The following is a 23,999-nucleotide window of genomic DNA, read 5'->3' as shown; positions in this document are numbered from 1 at the left end:
AATTAAAACTGTCTCTATTTGCAAGTGACATGATTTTATATAGAGAAAATTATAGAAATTCCACCAGAAAAACTGTTAGATCTAATCAATGAATTCAGTAAAGTTGCAGGATACAAAATTAAAGATCCGTAGCGTTTTGTACACTAGTAATGAATTCTCTGAAAAAAATGATCCCATTTAAAAAGCATCATAAACAATAAAATTCTTACAAATGAACATAAATAAGAAGATGAAAGATTCCTATACCAAAATCTATAAGACACTGATAATGGAAATTGAAGTAGATACAAGATAAAAAGTATTCTTATAATCCATATTCCTGGATCTCATAATCCTTATGATCCAGAAATATAGATTGTAAGAATTAACACTGTTAAAACGTCCATGCTACCCAAGGCCATCAATAGATTTGATGCCATCCCTATCAAGATTCCCACAGCATTTTTTACAGTAATAGAGAAAACCCTAAAACGTCTACGGACCACAAAAGACCCTGAACGTCAGTGCGGTGTTGAGAGGGAGAGAGCGGTGTATCATACTTCTTGATTCCCAGTTGTAGTGCAAAGCTAGAGCAATCAAAACAGTACGGCGCTGGCACAAACACAGGCACACAGTCATACATGACAAGAGAGCCAAAAATACTCAGGGGAAAAAAGACAGTCCCTTCAATTAATGGTGTTGGGAAAATTGAATATTCACATATAAAAGAATGACACTAGATCCCTATCTTATACCACTTACAAAAATTAACCTTAAATGGATTAAAGACTTAAATGTAAGACCTGAACCCAGAAAACTTCTAGAAAAAAAACAGTAGAAAAGCTCCTTGACATGGGTCTTGGCAACAGTTTTTTGGATATGACACCAAAAGCACAAGCAACTAAATAAAAAATAAACAAGTTGGGACTATATTAAATTGTAAAGCTTCTATACAGAAAAATCAACAAAATGAAAATAATCTATGGAAAGGAAAAAAATATCTGCACACTATATTTATAAGACGTTAATATACAAAACATATAAAGAATTTATAGGGGCGCCTGGGTGGCTCAGTCGTTAAGCGTCTGCCCTCAGCTCAGGTCATGGTCCCAGGGTCCTGGGATCGAGTCCCATGTCGGGCTCCCTGCTCCACGGGGAGTCTGCTTCTCAAATAAAAAAGTTATATAACTCAATAGCCAAAAAAACCCCAAATAATCCAATTAAAAAATGGGCAAAGGACCCAAAATAGACATTTTTCCAAAGATACATAAATAACCAATAGGTACGTGAAAAAATGTTCAGCATCACTAATCTTTAAGGAAATGCAAATCAAAACTACAGCATCACCTCACACCTGCCAGAATGGTTAGCATCAAAAAGACAGCAAAGGCTGGTGAGGATGTGGAGAAAAGGGTATCCATGGGTGTTGTTGGTGGGGTTGTAAACGGGTATGGCCACTATGAAAATGAGTATGGGAGGCTCCTAAAAAATTAAAAATTGAATGACCATACGATCCAGGGATTCCACATCTGGGTATTTACCTGAAGACAGCTATGTTGGAAAGATATCTGTACACCATGCTCATAGCAGCACTGTTTAGAATAGCCAAGACATGGAAGCAACTCGAGTGTCCGCTGATGGGTGAATAGATAAAGATGTGATATATATCCAGCCACAAAAAAGGAGGAAATCATGCCGTTGTGATAACATGGTTGAACCCTGACAGTATTATACCAGGTGAAAGAAGACAGATATCATACGATCTCACTTATATGTGGAATTGAAAAAACAAAAAAACAAAACAACCCCCAAACTCCTAGAAAAAGAGATGAGATTTGTGGTTAGCAGAGGTGGAGAGGAAAGGGTGGGAGAGAGGGGAAGGGGACGAAGCGGTCAAAAAGGACCAAACTTCCAGTTATAACTATACTAGGGATTCAGTGTACAGCATGACGACAATACTCAACGCTGCTGCGCGGTGTACGTGAGCTGTTAAGAGTAAATCCTGAGAGTTCTCACCATAAGGTAAGAAAAATCTTTTTCTTTATGGATGATAACTAAGCTTACTGCAGTAATCACTTCATGATCTATGTAGGTTAAATCTTCATGCTGTATACCTTAAACTTAGACAGTAGTGTATGTCAATTATATCTCAATAAAATTGGAAAAAGAGAAAACGTATATACTGACATGAGAATATATATATACTGTTAGGTAAAAAACAGCTTTTAAAAATCATTATGCATACACACATACACAAACATGTATTTTATGTGTGTGCATGCATGAACACACACCCTCACCGTATTTGTATCTGTCTACGAATAAATAAAATCTGGAAGAATATATAGCAAAATATGCTCTGGGTAATGGGATCATGGGTGTTTTTATACCTTCTAATATATATTAATCTTAGTATAAAAACATGTTCAATATTCTTAAATATATAATAAACATTTATATTAAAATATATTAAATGTTAAATAAATATTATTTATAAATAAATCCATACTCAACCGGGATAGAAGTGAATAACATCAATAAAAAGAAAGCATATATTCCTTAATGAATAAAATTCTTATTGTCTTACTAGTTTATTATTTTACTAAAGTGAAAGAGTGATTCTCCCAGATCATGTTACTAAAGGTAAAGGAGACAGACATCACTGACCACTAGCAGCAGGAGGCTCAGGTAAGGGAATTCAGATGATCCATGCATAGCCCACAGACCTCTTTCCAAAGAAGACCTATATACTGTCCTCTTATACGCCGGTGAGTAGAGAATCTTACCAACTACAAATTTCAATTCAAACTGGACCATAAAATTATGCTATTTTTCCCCCTTTAAATGAGCATGACCGGCTTGAGTCTGTGTGCTTTCAACCATCTCGCGTGCCTTCATACTCTGCAACTTACTGGCACGATTCATTTTCCTGGCCACGCTGCTGGGATGAATGCTAGTGGTTGTGAACACTTAATCCAGGGAGTCTAGATTCTAATACGGTCTAGCACTGAAGGAGATACTGACCGATTTAAGCCTGTTACTACTGTCCACTGTCCGCAGGCAATGCCTGGTTTGGAGGTGGGCATGTGACTCAGTTCTGATGCAAAGAAAGTTAGCTCGGGGACCTTACAGTCTATATGGATCAGTTTATTTTTCTGTCCCACTCACTAGAATGCAAGCTCTTTGAGGGTGTTACCTTTAGGTGTTCTATATTTCTAGTTCTATATTTCTATATCCCAAAAGCCTGTCGACAGTGCCTGACACCTAAACACTTTTTAAATGCTAGGAAGTAGATTTTATTCCATTTAATAGCTAAAAAAAACCCTGAGACTGAGAGAGTTAAAAACACTAGCAAATGCCTGTGGGTAAAGGGTAAATGTAATTCTTCATTCTGCATGAGAAACTGGCCGTGGGTTCAATTCACTTCCTCGCTTTGTTCTCTTGATAAGGATAGATGTCATCTACGTACACTGCTTGTGGTAATGCCCCGACTGGTGGAAAATCATCTGGGCTTGGAGGACTTGGTATGAACTGAAATACCTGGTGGGACAGGTAGGGGTAGGTTTGGGCTCTCCTGAGTGCAGTGACTCTTGCACTGGGCATGTCCTTGTGGGGTCCACTGTGCATGAGTTATTTGTTCTAAGAGACGCTGGTTCTTGTGGAGTCGGGGAGAGTTTAAGCCTGGGTGGTTCCTCCAACTGCCAGATGTGAGTCTTATTCCCTTGCATGTGTGCTGTTCCTGGGACAGCTGTGTGGACTGCTGTGGGACCTACTCATGCCGGCTGTTGCCTTGTGTTTCCTGGTCTGCAGCCAGAGTACCAAGTGTGGCCTACGGTCACTGTATCACTCTAAATGTTTACATGACTTGCCACCGTAAGGCTCACTGACATGTTTAACAACTTAAACCCAGATCTTATCATAAACCCCCAAATCATTCCTACTATTCATTCATAACCTAAAAGCAGCTAGCTGTAGCATATTTGACACAAATTAGAAGAAGAATTTTGATAACTTTTAGGAGTCACTGTAATAGTCCTTGGGTTCCCATATTAGAGGTCACTCTTGAATGGTTTCTAAAATTTGTATAGACTATACAAATACAACAAAACAAAATCCTATTGATGAAAAAGAAACTATGACCAATAAAATGCATATACTAACTGCAGGACATGGAAACAATAGCAGCAATCCTCTCAATTGTCTAAATTTAAGGAGTTGAGTAAAGATTCAAGTCCTTCCTCTTCAACTTTAGGGTGCAAGGAAATAAATAGATGGTTGTTTCCACTCAACAGTGAGTGGAAAAATAAGACCGGAAATCTATGATGAATGTTTAAACATGAAAGATTACCTTTTACATTTTAATATTTAAAAAAAAGATTTGAGGAGTACATGCCTGAGTTAGCATCAACTGAATGAATATACACCAGAGGCGTGGTAATGTTTTCAGCCTATTGCAGCAGATATGATTTTAAAGAGATGTGGTTTAACAACCCTTTAGGTAACATAGGCATGGAACAAAATGCAGAAATTTGAAAAATCTTTTCAGGTTTTCATGATTAACACGCTAGTGGGAGATGGTTCACTTCCCAATGTCTTGAACTATGCTGGAACATTTCAAATCACTGTTTTTTTCTATAGAAATAGAATAACAACAAACAAGCAGTCAAAAAACAAAACAGAATTTGCTACTGTTAAAAAATGTGTATTGTGCTTTTTCTTGTGGTCAGAAAGAGACCGGGATTTACCCTCCTTTCTTAGCCGAAAAACCAGACGACATGTGAAACGACTGTTTTCAAACCCTAGCTAACAGCAATGCAGGATGGTGATTCGTGAGGGATGGAAAACATACAAGATGAACTCTAAGACTGTCTAGCTGGCTGCCCAGAGGCAGTTCCGAAGCCAGTGGAAATGGTAGCCTGAATAATTCTGGGAATTCCTGCAGGTCTGGGAAAATGAACTATTCCCACCAGCCTGAGAGAAAAACCCTTCGAGGGCCTTCAAAAGGTTATCAGTAGTGGGAATAAATAAGCCCTGTTCAAACAACTATTATAAATGTGCTGCATATTAAAAATGCAGATTGTCATTTTATTCAAGAGATGGAGTGTTTTACTTAGTTTTCCAGTAAATAGGTTTGAAAATCATGTGTTGCAGCTTTTCTATTTTCAAAATAGTTTAGCTATTCTTAAACTAACAACACTGTAATTTGACTAAAACTGACCTTTATCATGCAAACACTAGAACATACTTCCTTTTATTGCTTTTTCCCAAAAGTTTACTTTAGGTTTGTGAAGTTCTGTTAAATTACTGCTTATACAACAACGTTCATGTACATCATAAACACTGAAAAGAATGCACATGTGCTGAACTACAGCCTTTCAATAACTGAAACAAAACTTTTTAATTGATAGTTACCTAATTGTGGAGTGTTTGCACATTAATCTTTTTATATTGCAATCAGTTGTACGTTCTGCTTGTATGGTTTAATAAATTCTTGAATAATAAAAAATGGTGTATATGCTTCAAAGAACAGAATGCACAGTTTATCTGTTTTTTTTTTTAATTCCTAGAATCAAAAGGATCTTAGAGTGATAAAAATGGTGAGTTTCCAGAAAGATCTATTTCCTGTGATATTGTTATTGGGAATCCAGCATGATTATAATGACAGCTGTCTCTATTTCTTAACCAAATTAAATAGTATTAGTACTCAATGCAGAAGTGGCCTTAACCATCCAATTTTATGTCCTTAAGAAAAAAAAAAAAAAATCAAAAGAACCAAATACCCCTCCCCTCTATTTCCTCATTGCCCAGAAAAATCTCAGCATCAAATACATAATAAACTTAATATTTGAGAGTTTCATCTGGGGAAAGCAGACGTACCATAAACAAGTTATTAATATTTTTTGACATGTGATAAATATTTTCAGGTTTCTACTTGTACAGTTAAAAAAATTTATACAAAAATATGATTGAAATGGCAAAGAAAAGCTTATGTTAATCCAATATTTTTCTTATTTCTTACCTCTTTCTGTAGGATTTCTTCTCGAACTTGACAAACTACAACAGACTCCTGTTTACCCTGCAGCTCGTTAACTTGATTTTGGAAATGTTTTAGAAGTACCTAGGAAATTATGTTAGAAGTGCTGAGTTAAGAAAGCTCTTCCTCAAATATTTGAAAAATATAAGAAAACCAACTAATGAATTTCGTTTGTAATAAAAAAAAATTCCCAATATTTTAAAATTACCAAATTCTAACATGGAAATAAATTGCCACAGGAATTAAGTTCATTGGATTAATTAAGCTCATTGAATTCACTCATTATTTTGTTTCAATATTTGATATAAAGCATCATACATATTACAAATTAATGGCTACATAACTACTTGGCTTCTTTATCTCTAGTATTTTTCTTCTGGAGGCCTGAAAAACACCTTTTAAAATAAACCTCAATTATAAAGTCCAAGCATTTTGAAGAAAGTAGCCAATATTGTCTTTATTACTTTGTGAGTAAGGATAATAGTTTTTATTAAAGAGCTACTGACAAAATAAAGACAGCACAAGCCTAGTATTAGCATGAAATAAATGTCACACATTTTTGGCCAACTGAAATACATAAATACTTTCATCAAGAACCTGAAAACTTGGGGAAAATGTGCATCTCTTACCTCCAGTGCTTTCCTTTTACTATTTCTATCATCAGACTATGCTGACTTCCACTTAACTCGTAATTTACAATATCACATTTAGAACTCTGGGAAAGTAACATTAAGGGCACCATGTGTGGCGCCCTGACACTACTTTATCCACCTCTCCCAACTACATACTGACTTGCTATCCTGTTTACACTGCCCACTGACACCCTGCTCCCATTGTGTGTGTGGGGGGGAGCCAGAGAAGTTATCTGCAACTGCTCTACGATTACCTTTGAAAAGCACTCTAAATTTTTCTCACTGAAATATTAAAATAGACAAAATTCCGTTTCTGAGCTACATGAATTATAGACCTCATTACCCTTCAGGCTTCTATCCCCTGAATACTTGAACGTGCATCTCCTTATAAGGACACCTTCTCACAAACCCATAATAGCATTTTTATAGCTGAAATAATGTACAATAAGTTCACGATATCCACTATCTGGCCCTAAAAACAAAATCGCTCAACTGGGGAAGTTTAAATGGGCTCCATGCTGGGCAGGGCCTGAAATCACGACCCCGAGATCAAGACCTGAGCTGAGATCAGGAGTTGCATGCTTAACCGACTGAGCTACCTGGTCGCCCCTGAGTGATTTGTTTTTAATCAAGATGCTATTAAATAATTATTGATGGGAGAGGTGGGGGTAAGATCATCATTTCCTGGTTTCCGCCCCTCAGCTTGTTTTTTAAAATTAAAACCTAGAGAAAAGAGCACAATGGACATTCATTCTTCAATTTATCAATTGCTAACATTTTTGCCATATTTGCTTTTTTTTTTTTTTTTGGAGGGGGGATACAGATACAAATTCTATCTTAATGCTGTTTTTTCAATTTTCTAACACCACAGAAGATGGACCACATAGTAGATACTCATGATATTCCATGTAGATGTACATACTAACCAAGAAGGAAGATACACTTTTTTGAGGAAATGCAGATGAACTTTCAGCATACTCTGTCATAATTCTAAGAAGACTATGCTTCATAATGGCTACAGCTGTGTGTATCTCTCTGTTGATTATTTTATCCCCAGTGCCTGATTGTCTATAGACCTTGAATCATTATTTGTTTAATGAATGAAAGGTAATTGGGCAAGAAGAATGACTAGGATAATTACTTGTCAGCTGGGACTTGGGTGGAGGGAGATGGTTCAACATTCAAGTTCAAGTACTCAGGTCTCAATCACATAATGTGATTGTACCATCCCTTACAACTGCCTTAGAAGAAGAACTATTTAAGAAATGTTGGGACAAAACTATGAAACCCCCTATTTAGAATAATCTTAAAGTAGAACAGTTAAATGCATGATAATGGCATCCTCTCCTATAAAAAAAATCAAGTCAAGAATTTCTCATTTCTATCAAAAAGTGAACTTGAAGCATTTCTAAATGTTAACAGTCCTGAAAAAAATAATTTTAAAGCCAAAGAAAGTGTGTTAAAGTCATCTACCTCTTGAGTTGCTATTTTACGATTTAGTTCAGCTACTTTGGAAGAAGAATTTTCTACTGCATTTTGACAAAGGAGTTTCTCTACTTCTCTCTGATGAGATGCTTTGAGAGATGCAATGCGTGCTGCCGTATCTTCCTTGACCCTGTAGAGCAAATCAAAGAAACTCACACATAAAAACAGCTCTTCAATTCAGAGTTAGCACAAAAATAATGTAAGAAGTCTGGAAATTAAAGAAATGAGAGAGAGCACCAATACTTACTGCACTCTGTCAGGTGCTTTATACATGATTGCCTGTGAGATCTTACAACCATGCCATGAGCTATTATTTGTTGAATTTTATAAGGGCAAACTTGAGTTTAGGAAAGAGTGATGTCTCTAGAGTTCATTAGTAAATTGCAGAGCTGGGGGTTCAAGCCCAGCAGAGTTGGAGCTCAAAGTCTGGGACTTTCACTCAACCCCAAGCCTGGGGCTATACTTTCTGTTAGAATCAAAGGTTCTAAATGTTCTGTATGGATTTAAAGCAGGGGCCTCACATTTTATCTTTTAAGATAAACTCAGATTTTTGCCCAGATTCTTATTTTGATAATCACAGCTCCTTTTAGAATCTCCAAAGCTTTGTCCCTAGGCAACATTCACTGGTTTTTGGTCCATGGATATGACTCGAGACCTAGCTGCCATGTCATAAAAATAAAATAATCTTTACGGTAATTCTTTAGGACCCAGCGTAACCCTGCACCTAATTTGTTTGGATTGCTAAATGTGAGATACTACTGATTTGTCTCTGTGACAAAATTTATGCATTCAGAGGCAGTTTAGTAGGTGACAAAGTTCTGATAAACACTTGAGGGGGTGGGGCGATGGGTTAGCCTGGTGATAGGTATTAGAGAGGGCACATTCTGTGTAGAGCACTGGGTGTTATGCACAAACAATGAATCATGGAACACTACATCAAAAACTAATGATGTAATGTATGGTGATTAACATAACAATAAAAATTTAAAGGAAAAAAATCTTTAAAAAGACATTTCTTACAGATAAGCCATTTTCTCTTATTGGAAAAGTTATTAAAAATACATATTAATATGGCAATTCCCAAACTATAAACGAATTTATCAGTTGATTATTTGTCTATATGAATATTTCCTCATGGAAATGGTGTGACTAGGGTCCTTGGAAAAACATAAAAATCTAAAGCACTTATGATATAACTGAACTAAAGTAAAAAACAAATGAACAAAAAAATCCAAAACAGCCTGAATCTGGGATTGGGAAAGGTTACTCCGCACTTCTCAGGCCCAGAGCTATTTGAAAAACAGATTAACAATACTAAATTATGTATAGAAAAATTTATAGGAAAAATTTCAATTTTAAATTATTTCCAGAAAAGAATATGATTCTTTCCAAATACCTTCATTTCTAGTATCACATTCAGGACTCAAGAAATAAGGTTTCAATTTGGAAGCATTTATGGTTGCCAGGATGACTCAATCAGACATAGCTGCCAATCAATCAATACGTATTTGTCTAGGTGCTTGCTTTGCTCATTCTGCTCCTATGGGAGGTTGCAAAAGTATAATCTTAACATCAGTTCTCAAGGAGTTACAAGGCAGTGTATGACTAGTGCTTTCTTGGTACTTAATATTGGTACTTGGTACATAAATTATAGAGGAGCTGGGAGCAGGAAATTTCCTGGGAGGCTCTAGGAAATATTTTGTGGAAGTGGCAGTACTTGAAGCGTGGATGAGCAAAAGGCAGCAAAGACATTCAGCAAGTCAGGCCCATAGAGAGGTCTTGTAATGGTGATGGCACGTGGAAAGCCATGTAGAGTAATTTAATCTTGATACTTCAGGAAGCAGGGAGTCAGTGGAGGGCAGTGTAACTCAGATACAGGAATATTTAAAGAATATTAAAGGTTTTTAAGCAAAATGATTGGGGGAGACAGAAACTAAAATCAGGGAGATCAGGGTGGGGAAGCTGTCTAGTAAACCAGGTAAGGCTGCTTTCTATAGGAAGGTAGAAAGCAAAAGGAGACATATTTATAAGGAAGCACCCCATAAACTGTAAGCCCAAGAAATAAAGGAGGTAAAGCTGGACGTGGCAACTGTAAAATATGGTCATAGACAGAGATGGAAAAGTTGTGAGGAGGAGCTAGTTTACAGGTAAAAATGGAATAAAATTTGAGATACTACTGATTCCAAGAGGAACAATCCAGAAAATGGTAGATTTAACATCTGTGCTTAGGAAAGAAAACAAGCCTTGAAAAGTAAATTGGAGTCATGACTCATAGAACCCACAAGAATGGATGAATTTAGCAATGGAAAAAGAACAGAGAATAAACAGCTGAAAAGGAACCATGGTAGAAGTCTGATTTTTGAGGAAGGAGAATGAAGAGGAGTCAGAGTTAGTTAAAAGACAAGGAAGAGGAGTGTTAGTCAGAGGTGTCAGTCACGGAGGTTCTGGGAGGAAACCCATATTTCAGGAAAGTCAATGTCAAGGAAATGAGAATAGAGACAACATCACTGGACCAGAAGAGGTCACTACTGAGAGATGAGATTTAAAAGACTGGTGAGGACGAGATCCCTGGTTAAGAGGAAGTGAGGTGCCAACTCTATGGTCAACTAATCTTCGACAAAGCAGGAAGGGATGTCCAATGGAAAAAAGACAGTCTCTTCAACAAATGGTGTTGGGAAAACTGGACAGCTACATGCAGAAGAATGAAACAGGACCATTTCCTTGCACCACACACAAGAATAGACTTAAAATGGATGAAAGACCTAAATGTGAAGCAGGAATCCATCAAAATCCTTGAGGAGAACACAGGCAGCAACCTCTTCGACCTCAGCCGCAGCAACTTCTTCCTAGAAACATCGCCAAAGGCAAGGGAAGCAACGGCAAAAATGAACTATTGGGACTTCATCAAGATAAAAAGCTTCTGCACAGCAAAGGAAACAGTCAACAAAACCAAAAGACAACCGACAGGATGAGAGAAGATATTTGCAAATGACCTATCAGATAAAGGGCTAGTCACCAAATCTATAAAGAACTTCTCAAACTCAACACCCAAAGAACAACTAATCCAATCAAGAAATGGGCAGAAGACACGAACAGACATTTCTGCAAAGAAGACATCCAAATGGCCAACAGACACATGAAAAAGTGCTTAACATCACTCGGCATCAGGGAAATCCAAATCAAAACCTCAATGAGATACCACCTTACACCAGTCAGAATGGCTAAAATTAACAACTCAGGAAACGACAGATGTTGGCGAGGATGCGGAGAAAGGGGAACCCTCCTACACTGTTGGTGGGAATGCAAGCTGGTGCACAGCCACTCTGGAAAACAGTATGGCGGCTCCTCCAAAAGTTGAAAATAGAGCTACCCTACGACCCAGCAATTGCACTACTGGGTATTTACCCCAAAGATACAAATGTAGTGATCCGAAGGGGTATGCGCACCCCGATGTTTATAGCAGCAATGTCCACAACAGCCAAACTATGGAAAGAGCCTAGATGGCCATCAACAGATGAATGGATAAAGATGTGGTATAGGGGTACGTGGGTGGCTCAGTCATTAAGCATCTGCCTTTGGCTCAGGTCATGATCCCAGAATCCTGGGATGGAGCCCCACATCGGGCTCCCTACTCAGTGGGGAGCCTGCTTCTCCCTCTCCTACTCCCCCTGCTTGTGTTCCCTCTCTCGCTGTGTCTCTCTGTCACATAAATAAATAAAATCTTTAAAAAAAAAAAAAAGATGTGGTATATATTATGCAACCATCAAAAAAAGAAATCTTGCCATTTGCAACGACGTGGATGGAACTAGAGGGTATTATGCTTAGTGAAATAAGTCAATCAGAGAAAGATAAGTATCATATGATCTCACTAATATGAGGATTTTGAGAAACAAGACAGGGGATCCTAGGGGAAGGGAGGGAAAAATGAAACAAGACGAAACCATAAGAGACTCTTAATCTCAGAAAACAAACTGAGGGTTGCTGGCGTGGAGGGGGGTGGGAGGGATGGAGTGGCTGGGTGATGGACAGTGGGGAGGGTACGTATTATGGTGAGCGCTGTGAATTGTGTAAGACTGATGAATCACAGACCTGTACCCCTGAAACAAATAATACATTATATGTTAATTAAAAAAAAAAAAAGAGGAAGTGAGGTGCAAATAAGAGGTTACTTGTGGAAAACTGGTACTGACAGAAAGAGGACTAGGACTTGGTTTGATGACAGTGAAAAAGATCTGAGCATGTTAGAAGGGCTCAGAGGAAAGAGACAGTAGACTAGTGATTTTGAGAAGGAAAGGGATAAGCACGGAAGTTCTTCAAGGTGTGAATGGATGTGAGCACTAGATTAATTTGAAGAGTTACTTTGGAAAAGAAGACCTTTTCCTCTTAGAATGTCAACTAGTTTTGTTTTTTTTTTAAAGACTTATTTATTTTAGAGAGCGGGGAGAGAGAGAGCACATGAGCGGAGGCGGAGGGGAGGGGCAGAGGAAGAGAAACTCAAGCAGACTTTCTGCTGAGCGTGGAACCTGACACAGGGCTTGGACCTATGAGATTATGACCCAAGCCGAAACCAAGAGTTACACGCCCAAATGACTGAGCTACCCAGGCGCACATGTTCAACTAGTTTTAGTAATAGCTGTTTTCTGCAGTCTCTCATCAATAATGACATTCATTTGCAAAAAGGCCCAATGGGTCAGCTTATTAACACTACCTAGATAAATGCAGAAAGACAGGATTTGTCAGCCCGAGGACATGGTTCAGGTTGACATGGAGATTCAGGTTTATCAGAATCTGGGCTTCCAACAGGTAGAGGATCCTACTCTGAAAGAGATCTATGCTTAGCAATGTAATGCAATTTCTTAAAATTTGGCAATGAATTCAGTTCAGGGTAAAACTACCAGAGGAAATACTTCTTATAATTTTGATGTTTTTATCTTTATATGTCCCCATATAATTACAGATTCACATTTTACCTTTTCATGGAATTTTCAAATTGGTTCACTGCTGCTTCAGATTTCATCTTTAGCTCATTCCTCTCCACAATTAATCTCTCCAGTTCATTTTTCAATCTGCAGTTTTCTTGTAAAACCTCTGAAACATGGGAATCAGTAAAAGTATGTGGCTGGTAAAGCTTGCCATCCAGGGTTCCAGGGAATGAGTTAGCACTTCCTTTACCTGAATGCAAACCATCTTTCTTCACCCTTTTTGCAGTCACTTCCTCTTTACCCTTAGAGTTCTGATTAGACAGCATCATCCTTCTTTCCTTCTGAAGCCTCTCCACAGTTTTTGAAAGGTCTTGTATTTCTCTCCCCTTCGCGGCCAGCTCCTCATTAAGTCTCACCAGCTTAGCTTTAGCATGAGCTTGTTCTATCTGGAATTCTATAGGCTGGAAATCTTTATCATCTTTATCATTTTTCTTGAGTTCCAATTCAGCATTTTGATGTTTAAGAATGTCTATTTCAGCTTCAAGTTTTCTTACAGTGAGTTGATGGGCTTCCTTGATGTCGTCGAGCTCCTTCTCTAGTGCTTCAACCCTGCAGGCACTGTCAGGGTGGTTCTGGGGTGCCTCCTTTAATCTGCAGGCAAGTAGCTGCTCCTGCTCCTCTAGTCTCTGTTCATACTGAATCTGAAGAAAAGAATCCATGTAATGTCAAAACCACTGCTAAGTAGGTCATTCGTTACTGAAGCCCTGCGTTCTTCTGGGTCCTACCTATTCCTTCATTCAGGCACTCATTACATATTCTAATGCCTCCAACTCTGAGTTCCCTCAGTCAAATGTACTGAAGTCCTCATCTTAAAAGGGCATAATGGTATATATTCTCCATATGTTGTATAATTTCACAATGTGTTTCTTTATAAACGAAAATTACACATTTCTCTACACCCCAAAACTTATTTTAAGTATCACAATCGAACCTATTATTATGTACCCTTCTCTATGCAAACTGACAAACTGTATGCTTTCAGGAGAAATAGGGAAAGCAATTGGGGGCTCTGAAATCTTTAAGAAATAGTACATTTTCAACTTCCTAGTATCGATTTAGGAATCTCATAGGGAGTAAATCAGCTTCGATTTGTTATACTGGAGCTTTAGTATTACAAACAAAATAACCTAAATAGGTTACTCTGTGGAGGGAGGCACTACAGTGTTTGTTCATTCATTCAATGAATATTTATTGAGCTACTGCTGTGTGCCAGGCACTGTGCCAGATTCTAAAGATAAAGAAGCGCAGCCTTCAAACAGTTCACAGCCTGATCAGGAGAGTGATATGGCAAGTTTCAATGTCCTAGGATAACTGTGATAACGGGCCTATGAATACATGCAACGGGGATGATGACGCACCTCAGTGTGTCTGGAGGCCTGAGAGAAGGTCGGAAGACTGCAACAGAGGGAGCACATTTAAGTTTGGGCTTGAGAGATCAGTGTAAATTTGAGGATAAGTGGAAGCAGGGGCATTTTGGAAATAGGAAGAATACATGTAAAGGCAATCTAATGTTTGGCATGTACTGGGAACCAGAAATGAAAAGAAGTGACAGAGTGAGCAGGGACAGGAGGGGCATGGGGTAGGGAAACGCAAAAAGAGAAAAGTCAGGGTGGGTAGATTTAGATATATAAAAATAGGGTAGGGGGTTGGAATTCATGCCTTTATTTGGTGAGTGGAATGCTAATACCAGTTGAATTATTATAATGATTTATTGAATGTTTGCTGCACTTCAGACAAGGCAGTAGGGCTTTACATATACTTTGCCACTCTATCCCCCAATATCCTATGAATTAGGGATTATTAAGTAAAATATTTTAGCATCTGCTCTGTGTCAGGCACCTTGCTGAATGATGGAACACAATGGTGAGTAAAAGCAGAACAGTCCCAGCCATCATGAAGTCCAGAAGCTAGACAGGGAGAGCGGTCACTCATGATCCAATCAAAATGGCCGGAAAATGTGGTGGATGCAATGGAGAAGTGCATGGGACTAGAGTGCCTGTGAGATAATTTGTCTACTAGGGAGTCCATGAAGCTCTCACTGGGATAGCAACGCCTGGACTGAGAGCTGAAGGACAGGAATATCTTAACTGTGAACGAGGTGGGCAGAGGCAAGAGTCTGCCAACATGTGTGGCTGCAGCAAACATGGCAAGTAGGAGAAACGTTAGCATAACAGGACAGAGAAAGCATCGTGGGAGAACACACTGGACAGCGAGTGGGGTCTGGCCATACATGTAATTATAGGCCATTTATTTATCCTAAGAGGAACAGGAAGTTATTGAGGGATATAAATAAAGGTAGGGGTGTAGGGGGTGTGTGTGTGTGTGTGTGTGTGTGTGTGTCTAAGACTGAGGGATATGGAAATATAATTTTGGCTTTACTGTTAAGAGCTGATTAGAGGATGGATGGGGTGAAGTGGGTATGTGTAGACTAGTCAGGAGATTACAATAGTTATCCAGCCATTTTTTATGAATGATGGCCGTAGACTGACATGGTGATAAAAAGGGACAGAGGAACTGAAAGCAATTTAGGAGTAAAAGTGGTATAACTGGCACTAAGTCAGTTATTATCGCCTTTACATATGAGAGACTCAGCAAGCTGAAGTAACTAGTGCAAAGTCATGAAGCCATAATGGTGAAACTGGGCCTGGACAGAAGGCTGGTCTGACTCTAAAAGCCTGTGTTTTCCACTGCACTGCAGTCTCCTTCGGATAGGAGGCAGTCTATTTAAAAGTAGTGTGGGGTCAGATGAACTTGATGGAAGGAGGTCTGGAGTGAACGTTTCGGGGAATAGAAGAAATCGATTAGCCATAGCAATAGGCTTGTCAAGTAGCACTGAGGGAATTCGCGAGACCAGACACCTACACACCTGTGACAGCCCTACTCTCACAACTGGGCCATCTCCTCAGAAACACAGATTTGTGTGAGAGGAGGAGTGGAGAAAGAGATGGGTGAACTGGAGCAGAAAGCGAGGAAGGTAAGCATGGTTGAAAACTGGGTGGTTTAAAGAGAAGTCCATCTTGGAAGTTAGGAGAGTGAGAGAAGAAAGAGAACCAGGCAGAGAACTGAGAGATTTGAAAAATAGCCCAACTTCCTTGACAGGACCTTAAATTAACTAGCAGGCCAATGTACTGCCAGGTTTTCAACCTTTCACTGTTTCTGGAATCTAATATCCTATCATCTGTTGCTTCTCTCAGGATGTAAATCTGTGGAGAATAAGATCTGCTTCCTAGAAGTAGCATGGCCTAGGATTTGATGCCTTGCTCTAACCCTCACCAGCAGTAGCACCTCAGGCAAGATGTGAACATCTCTGTTGTGAATATCTCTGTTATGAACATCTCTGTTGCCCTGGCTGTAAAGTAGCGTAGCAATTATCTATTTCTCACCAGTGACTGAAGGATGATGCAGGATGAACTAAAATGTCTGTGAAAGCATCTAGCGTGAATTACCGCAGAAACTGTGTGCTCAACAAATTTTTAAAAGTAAATGAAATACCACATCTTCTTTTATACTTGGTCATCCTAGCACTTGTATTTTCAAATTCTTTCCTCATGAAGGATCAGAAAACTCAGAAAGACATTTTCAACAGGCATTGCCCGGCCCCCTGCTCTACCCCAAGACATATTCTTCTTATTCCCTTCTCCCTTATCTAGGGAAATTTCAAAAAAGTATTTTCAACCATGGTAATTAAAAAACAATTTTTTATTGAATATACATCAGAGGTGTTTTACTCTGCCTTTTCATGACTTAATTTCCACTAATTCTACTATCACTGAGAGGGGGCCCTGCGCTTGATTTTCCATGCTTGAAACAAAAAGAAAAGTTGCTGAAGGAGAACAAAAAAGATAGGATGGCTCTAGGTTTCTTTCGCATCTGCTGACACTCATGGCAAAGGTTTTATAGGCAAAGGTTTTTTAGGATGTTTAGGAATTTGTAAAAATGAGACCTGAGAAGTGCCCAGCGCCCATCATACTGAGACCCTGAGGGTCTAGCTGGCTCTTACCTTCATTTTCTGGAACTGCTGTTCCATGGTCCGAAGGCTTCTCTTTGCTTCTTCATCTCTGCCCTCCAAATCAGCCTCTAGTTTTTTTATCCTTTTTTCCATAAAGTCCACTGTATTTCTATCCACTGTGTCACCAGCTGCTGATGCAGCCAATATTAAAGCAGGTAAAGAATTGGGGTATCTTCTCTTTAGAATGCCTTCCATTTCCTTAACCTTTTAAAATATTTTTGCATATATGTAAGGTCACAAATATATTAAAATTAAGCAGTTTGATGTATAAATTTAGATTATGCTCTATCAGTCATGTCTAGATTTCAAAGAGATGTTTATATCACATCTTAAGACTGAATCAAATGCACAAAAACATGGATTAATTTCAAATTTTGTATCGCTACATTATCTGATTTTAAAACCCTATAGTATGATGTCTAGTTTAGTACTGGTTAATTTATAGAAATCCTCTTATATTTATTTGAAATAGATCTTGGGACTTTCTATTGTAGTAGTAATAGCCCATGTTTCTGAGGACGATGCTCTTTCCGTTTTTCCCACAGACTCCCTCAGATGACCATGTTTATACTATCTGTTAATTGAAAAATGACTTATATGCACATTTCTGCATACAGAATTTTTGCAATAAACACATAGCTTCCTAAGCACCTGCCCCTACCTGCAACAGTTTCCACCCAACCTCATCCCTCCGACCGATGTCCCCCTCCAAATGAAGTTTGATCTATTTTAAAGTTACTTCTTTCAATTAGAAAGGAGGATTAGATAATATTTAATGAAGTCTTCACAAAAGACTACTTTTCATTTGGTCTATTAAACAATAATATATTTTAATGGTCTTTCTATAAGAAAGAACAGTGCCAAGGCCCACAGAAACTGGAGCATATTATATATGTGCCTGTGTGTATACTTATTTTTGTTAAAGGTATTATGGTTAAGGTATCTTAGAAAAACATATTAAAACATAAAATTCTTTGTTGAGCAGTTTTCTACCCTCTGAGCATACAATACAATAAAATAGCACATGAGAGGTAAAGTGGGAATGACAACAATACCAATTTCATGGCACTGATAAATTTAAGTGAGGATCAGATGACATTTATCTTGGTAAAGTGCTTAGCAGAATGCCCAGCATACCGTAAGGGCTTGTTAATATTGTCTTTTATTATGATCTGGTCTCAAAAACTACTTTTCCCTAAGGCACAATGGGTTGCTGGTGCTCAAAATCCTGTTTATAGATTGAATATTGTTCATGTTAAGTATTCAAGGATCTCATCATTTGCAAAGTTAAAAGCAAATATTTCCATTCACGAAGACAGCTTGCACATTCACATATGTACCATAAATTGAAATATATCCAGATACAAATATTGGTAATTTCATCTGCAACATTTTCAAAGCTTTGCTTTCTCTGGTATTAAAAATCTAGTTATGGGGCGCCTGGGTGGCTCAGTCGTTAAGCGTCTGCCTTCGGCTCAGGTCATGGTCCCAGGGTCCTGGGATCGAGCCCCGCATAGGGTTCCCTGCTCAGCGGGAGGCCTGCTTCTCCCTCTCCCACTCCCCCTGCTTGTGTTCCCTCTCTCGCTGTGTCTCTGTCAAATAAATAAATAAAATCTTAAAAAAAAAATCTAGTTATTTGGAGATCTAAGCATGTGAGTATATACATACACATAACACATCATATATATTGGAAAAGATCTCAATTTTTAAAAATGGTTTATAACATTCATAATTAATGCTTTCACTTAAAATTTTAAGAAATGTTTTAATCTAATTTTGATTTCTTAAATGTTTATTACATTTTGGGGGAAAATTTGATTTTATTTATATTTTCTTTAATTTTGCTTTTCAATATTTTTCTTTGGTCACTGATATCAGTGTGGCTCTCCTACAAAGTAAATGCTTTTTTAAATATTCTCAGTGGAAATTAAACTATGGAATATTCCATTAAATAAAAGCATGAGTAAAAAACAGCACATAATCTGAAATTTTCATTATAACATGCATCTAATTAACTAGTCCCATTTTTACTTATATATTATTTAGAAAAGGAGATTATTAATTGCTATTCATTATTCTATAATTAATCTATTTCAGAACATGGCTCCAAAATGATTCTGAATATACTGTGATATACCTTGATTTTAAAATATATGTTAAGGTTTAAAATCATCAGGATAAAAATGTTCATGGGAACAGAATAAGATCTGAAATGTACATGCAGCAAACTACACAAAATACTATTAATGAGTAATATTTTAGAAAGATATAGTTTAAAATGGTAAACCAATAAACTTTTAATGAAACCATTAATAAAAGAGAAAGGTAACCTGTACCAAGTGCTATATTTCTAGTCAATATGGATCATTTCAAGCCTTAATTTTGCTTTTAAGCACGCTTCAGTTTTTTACTCTGACACATTTAGTTCTACATTGTTTCTCTTAAAGTCATCAGGTGGAGAAGAAGTTTCTCTGGTCTTGTTTCTCTCACCGTTCCGGATGGCTTCATCTACATTAGCTAATTTAAATCTTCAGCACTGAAAAATAGCCAAGCAATCCTGGACTGTAGTGATTTCAGAATATTTGTAGCTCTTCAAGACACTCTGTCCTATTTCTTTCCTGGCTACTGAGCCCAACTAAAAATCATACCTTTTAATATAAGAACAGGTCCTGTAAAAGTAACAAAGTTAATTTTTTGCTTAGTTTTCCTTCTCTCATAAAACTGGGATAATATTCAGCCCAGTGATGACCTCACAGTTTTGGGTTTGTGAGGGAATAATGGCCGTACATTGAAGTGTCATGATTTGACTACAGATGCATGCTCCCTTTTATGGACAGGGCTGGAAATTCTTATTTTGTTTTAATACTGAGTTATGAATACAAATGTTACATTACAGCTTTAAAAACAGAAGGAGAAAAGTTAATATTCCACCCTACAAAATAACTACTTCAATGAAAAAACATCTTTATCCTAATCAGCATCACTATATGATTTTTGAAAAGGTCTCCCAGCTACCCAGACCATGAAATGAGTATTTCGAAACTTGACAGTGAGCAAGAACTCAAAATTAAGGCCAGCCTTTTGGAAGGCTAAATGTTCTATTTCCAGGGCATTTTGCAACACTTCCCAAGCACTTCTAACATGTTCCCAACTCAAGGATCTCCTTTCCTGTACTCCTTTCTCACCAAACTTTCATCAGGAGAAGGAATCCTAACTCTATACCCAGAGTTTTAAAATGCTGCTTGTGTCTAGATGTCTAATAGAGCTGGAATACAAAATAACGTTTCATCCACAGGTCTACCATCCAATGAGGCACAACAGCCTACACATTCTTTATGCAGAAAGACACAGACTATATAAAATGATTTTGTTTACTACTTTTATTACTGTCACTTTATTGTATATCAAGTATTTAAAGGGCAGTTCTATATTAGAATAAATTAATAAAAACAAGAATTTTCAGGTCAATTATATTTTGTAGGAACCACTGAAACGAGAGAAAACAAAAATGCACTGTATATAAAATAACTTAGTGAAAATTTACCCTGAACACATACTTGTCGCTCTAGATCCTGAATTTTTTTGGCATCAGCCGCTTTCTCTTTTAAACGTATCTTCTGCGGAATAGATGGATTTCCAGATTCAGCTTTCAGTTTCTCAACCTATCAAAAGGTAAAGAAAATGTTAAGAAGCATATTTAAAACACACCAGAGAAACCCCAGGAGAGATGCATAATGTATTCATTCATTCATTTATGAATTCCCAGATAGGGCACTGTGCTGGAGATATGGAGGGCAAACAAGATAAGCCTGCTTTCATAGTGCCTGCACTCCAGTGGAGGAGACACATGATAAGCTAATAAATTAAATCAACGAGTAAATTAAATCAACGAGTAAGTAAAATAACTTCAGAGAGTGACAAGTGCTATGAAGAAAATAAAACACACTGACAGATTGGGAAGAAAGGTCAGAAGGGGGCAGGATTGGTAGTTCCATTAGATGAGGAGATCAGGAAACGTCTTTTTGGGGAGTAGAAACTGGAGCTGAGACTTGAATGAGGAGTGAGACATGGAAGAAACCAGGCCAGAGTAATCTAGACCAAGGCAACCCGTGGAGCAAGCATGTTCAAGAATCAGAGGGAGGTCTGGTGTGGCTGCAGGAGAGTGACGTGTGGAGTGTGATACATACAGATGAGGCTGGAGAGGCAGACAGGGTTCAGACAATACAGGGACCTGACGGGTTATGAAAAGGAGCTTAGATTTATTCTGTCTAATCGAAAACAGACTACACATCTCTAAGAGCAAACCCAAACCCAAACCAGCTATTTTCATTATTAAAATGTTTAAGGTATTGACTCAATTACACTTATAAAGCTAAGAAGAACTAATTGTTGAATAGGGTTCATCACAGAAATACTTTCTAAAATGATCTTACTACCTCAAGTTTGAGCTTCTCAATTTCTTCATTTGCTTCTTTAAGCCGAACTGCATCTTTATCCAGAAGTTCCTGATTTTCAGCATACCACTGTAATCTTTTTTGCAGACGACTGATTTCTTGTTTATGTGTTTCTTCTAAAATTTTTATTTCGTATAATTTTTCACCTATAAGAAAAAGGAACTCCTGAACTTGATTGTAATTTTCCAAAATATGGAAATAAACTAAATTACATGAAAATCAATGCCTATATAATGAAAGCATTATGAAAAAAAAATGATCTTTGCAATGTAATGTCCAGTTTATTAATCAATTAGTAAAGAGCAATGAAGACTGTCTTCAAAGTCCAAATCCTCAAATTCATAGCAAAATTGGCTGTGTATAAATTTTTTGATAAATCAGTTATTTTCCCACTTTCATTATAAAAGCAAAGTTGTTTCCATGGGACAATGAATGTTGGATCCAAGAAATAATAAACATGAATTCCTATAATTATATTAAAAATTGCAACGGGAAACAATAGTGTTTACCATGCATGATTTCATTTAATAAAACAAACATGATGGGCACTATTATTATTATTATTCTATTTTACAGATGAGGAAAGCAAATGTAATTTTCTTACAAACAGGTAAGTGGATTTTATTGTACATACTTTACACTGAAGATCATAATATCACAGCAGAAAGACCCTCACAAGGGCTCCTCTGATCCACTTTTCTAGCCCTGGGTTCTGTCATCCTAAGCTCCAATCCATAGGCGCACTCAATAACATGCTCAAGAAACACACTCCAGCAACCTCCCTCCATCCCTTCACTTCTGTGTCTTCCAATCTGTCAGGACCCAGCTCAAATGCTACTCTTCCTTAAAAGCCCTGTGTAGTATCATAGTACCATGTCTCATGTTTATTTGTAATTTTTAAAATACTAAACTTTTCTGCATTCTTATCTTACTCTCCTTTGTTTTCCCTTGCAGAGAATGTCACATTTATCCTTGTGTTTTCTATAAACACAGTACAGTGTTATTTGTTCATTTGGCAAATACTTGAGAGCCTAAGTTTCAGACCCAGGGACAAAAAGGCAGACCATGCCCTCAGGAAGGTCACCATCTAGCTAGGGTGACAGACATGAACATGAATAAATACAAGATGCCACAAATTCAAAATAATCCTTGATTTTTTCTGATCCTGCAATTATTCCTGCTAAAACCAATCAAATGTACATACCTATTAATTGGTTTTTTAAAAATTTTCTAAAATTACAACATACTTAAAGGAATAGCATTTTGATTCCTTAAGTAGTAATAGCAACTGTTACTTAAATTCAAGATTAGAACACTTATGAGTATAAAGGTAAACTGTTTCAGCTCAGCGTCTTACCTGTGGCATAAGCAATCTGATCTTTGGCTTGGTCTCTCTCTTTCTTCATTTTTTCCAAGTCTACTTCAAGAGCTTGTTTGTCTTGCTTCAGTCTTTTGACGTCTTCCAATAAACTGTTTTTCTCTTTCTTGATAGTCATAGAGTTACAAAAGCAAATTATTTCTAGCCACAAAAAAAATTGTGGTATAGGCTCTCTTTTACCCCATCCATCGTAAATTCTACATACGTATTTTTTTATAAATACATAAGTATTTTTCCTAAATTTAGTTCTGGTGTCATCATGTTCTTCCACCCCGCCAAATTATTAATAATTCCCCATAGCCTACTAGATTAATTCTAATCATCTAACTCAACATAGCCTAAAGACCTCCCAATGAACTGTTCTCACTTCTCCTGGATTACTACAATAACATCCTAACTAGTGTGCCTCTTCCACTTTTAGCAGCTAGTCTATTCTCACAGTAGCCAAAGAGATTTTAATTAAAAAAATATTGAAGTATAACTGGCATACAATAAATATCCTGTTAGTTTCAGGTGCACATCATAGTGACTTGATATTTTTATACATTATGAAATGATCCCCATGGTAAGTCTAGTTATGATCTCTCATCACACAAAGTTAGTACATTATTGACTAGATTCCCTATGCTGTCCATTACACCCCTGTGTCTTATTTTATAACTGGTAATTTATATTTCACCTGCCCTCCAACACCCCCCACCCCTTTCTGGTAACCAACAGTTTGTTTCCTGCACCTACAAGTCTGTTTTGTTTGCTCGTTTATTTCACATGTAAGTGAAATCATACGCATTTGTTTTCTTTTGACTTATCACTTAGCATGATACCCTCTAGATCCAACCATGTTGTCACTTTCTCCCTATCCTATCTAGCAATCCAGTTAAAACAGAAAAGTTTCTTGACATCTTAGCCCCTTGTGATGGTGGGTGGATGTTTTCCTAGTCTGCTGCCGTACTGAAGGGTAAGGCCAGCTGAACTCCAGGTGTCCTGTCTCCACTTTGCTGTTAAAGCTCCAGCCTGTGGCTACTAAACTGAAGGCCTAGGAGCAG

The 23,999-nt window shown here is 37.6% G+C and overlaps 1 protein-coding gene across 2 annotated transcripts in view; it reads right to left on the bottom strand.

The window, feature by feature from the left end:
- CEP162 (centrosomal protein 162) overlaps nucleotides 1-23,999 on the bottom strand; it is a 98,944-nt gene that overhangs the window by 15,545 nt on the left and 59,400 nt on the right. For both annotated transcript variants that reach the window (XM_028108126.2, XM_088023920.1), the window contains 7 exons: nucleotides 22,933-23,059; nucleotides 21,558-21,721; nucleotides 20,679-20,783; nucleotides 17,113-17,325; nucleotides 13,101-13,753; nucleotides 8,119-8,260; nucleotides 5,999-6,097 (listed from right to left, as the gene is read on the bottom strand). In XM_028108126.2, coding sequence (XP_027963927.1) covers nucleotides 5,999-6,097; nucleotides 8,119-8,260; nucleotides 13,101-13,753; nucleotides 17,113-17,325; nucleotides 20,679-20,783; nucleotides 21,558-21,721; nucleotides 22,933-23,059 — 1,503 coding nt within the window. The remainder of the gene's footprint in view (nucleotides 1-5,998; nucleotides 6,098-8,118; nucleotides 8,261-13,100; nucleotides 13,754-17,112; nucleotides 17,326-20,678; nucleotides 20,784-21,557; nucleotides 21,722-22,932; nucleotides 23,060-23,999) is intronic.

This window comes from Eumetopias jubatus, unplaced genomic scaffold (assembly GCF_037043125.1).
Source record: "Eumetopias jubatus isolate StellerSeaLion01/CBP00866 unplaced genomic scaffold, mEumJub1_p1.0 scaffold_6, whole genome shotgun sequence".
Classification (NCBI taxonomy): domain Eukaryota; kingdom Metazoa; phylum Chordata; class Mammalia; order Carnivora; family Otariidae; genus Eumetopias; species Eumetopias jubatus.
This window is presented reverse-complemented; position numbering and strand designations above follow the sequence as displayed.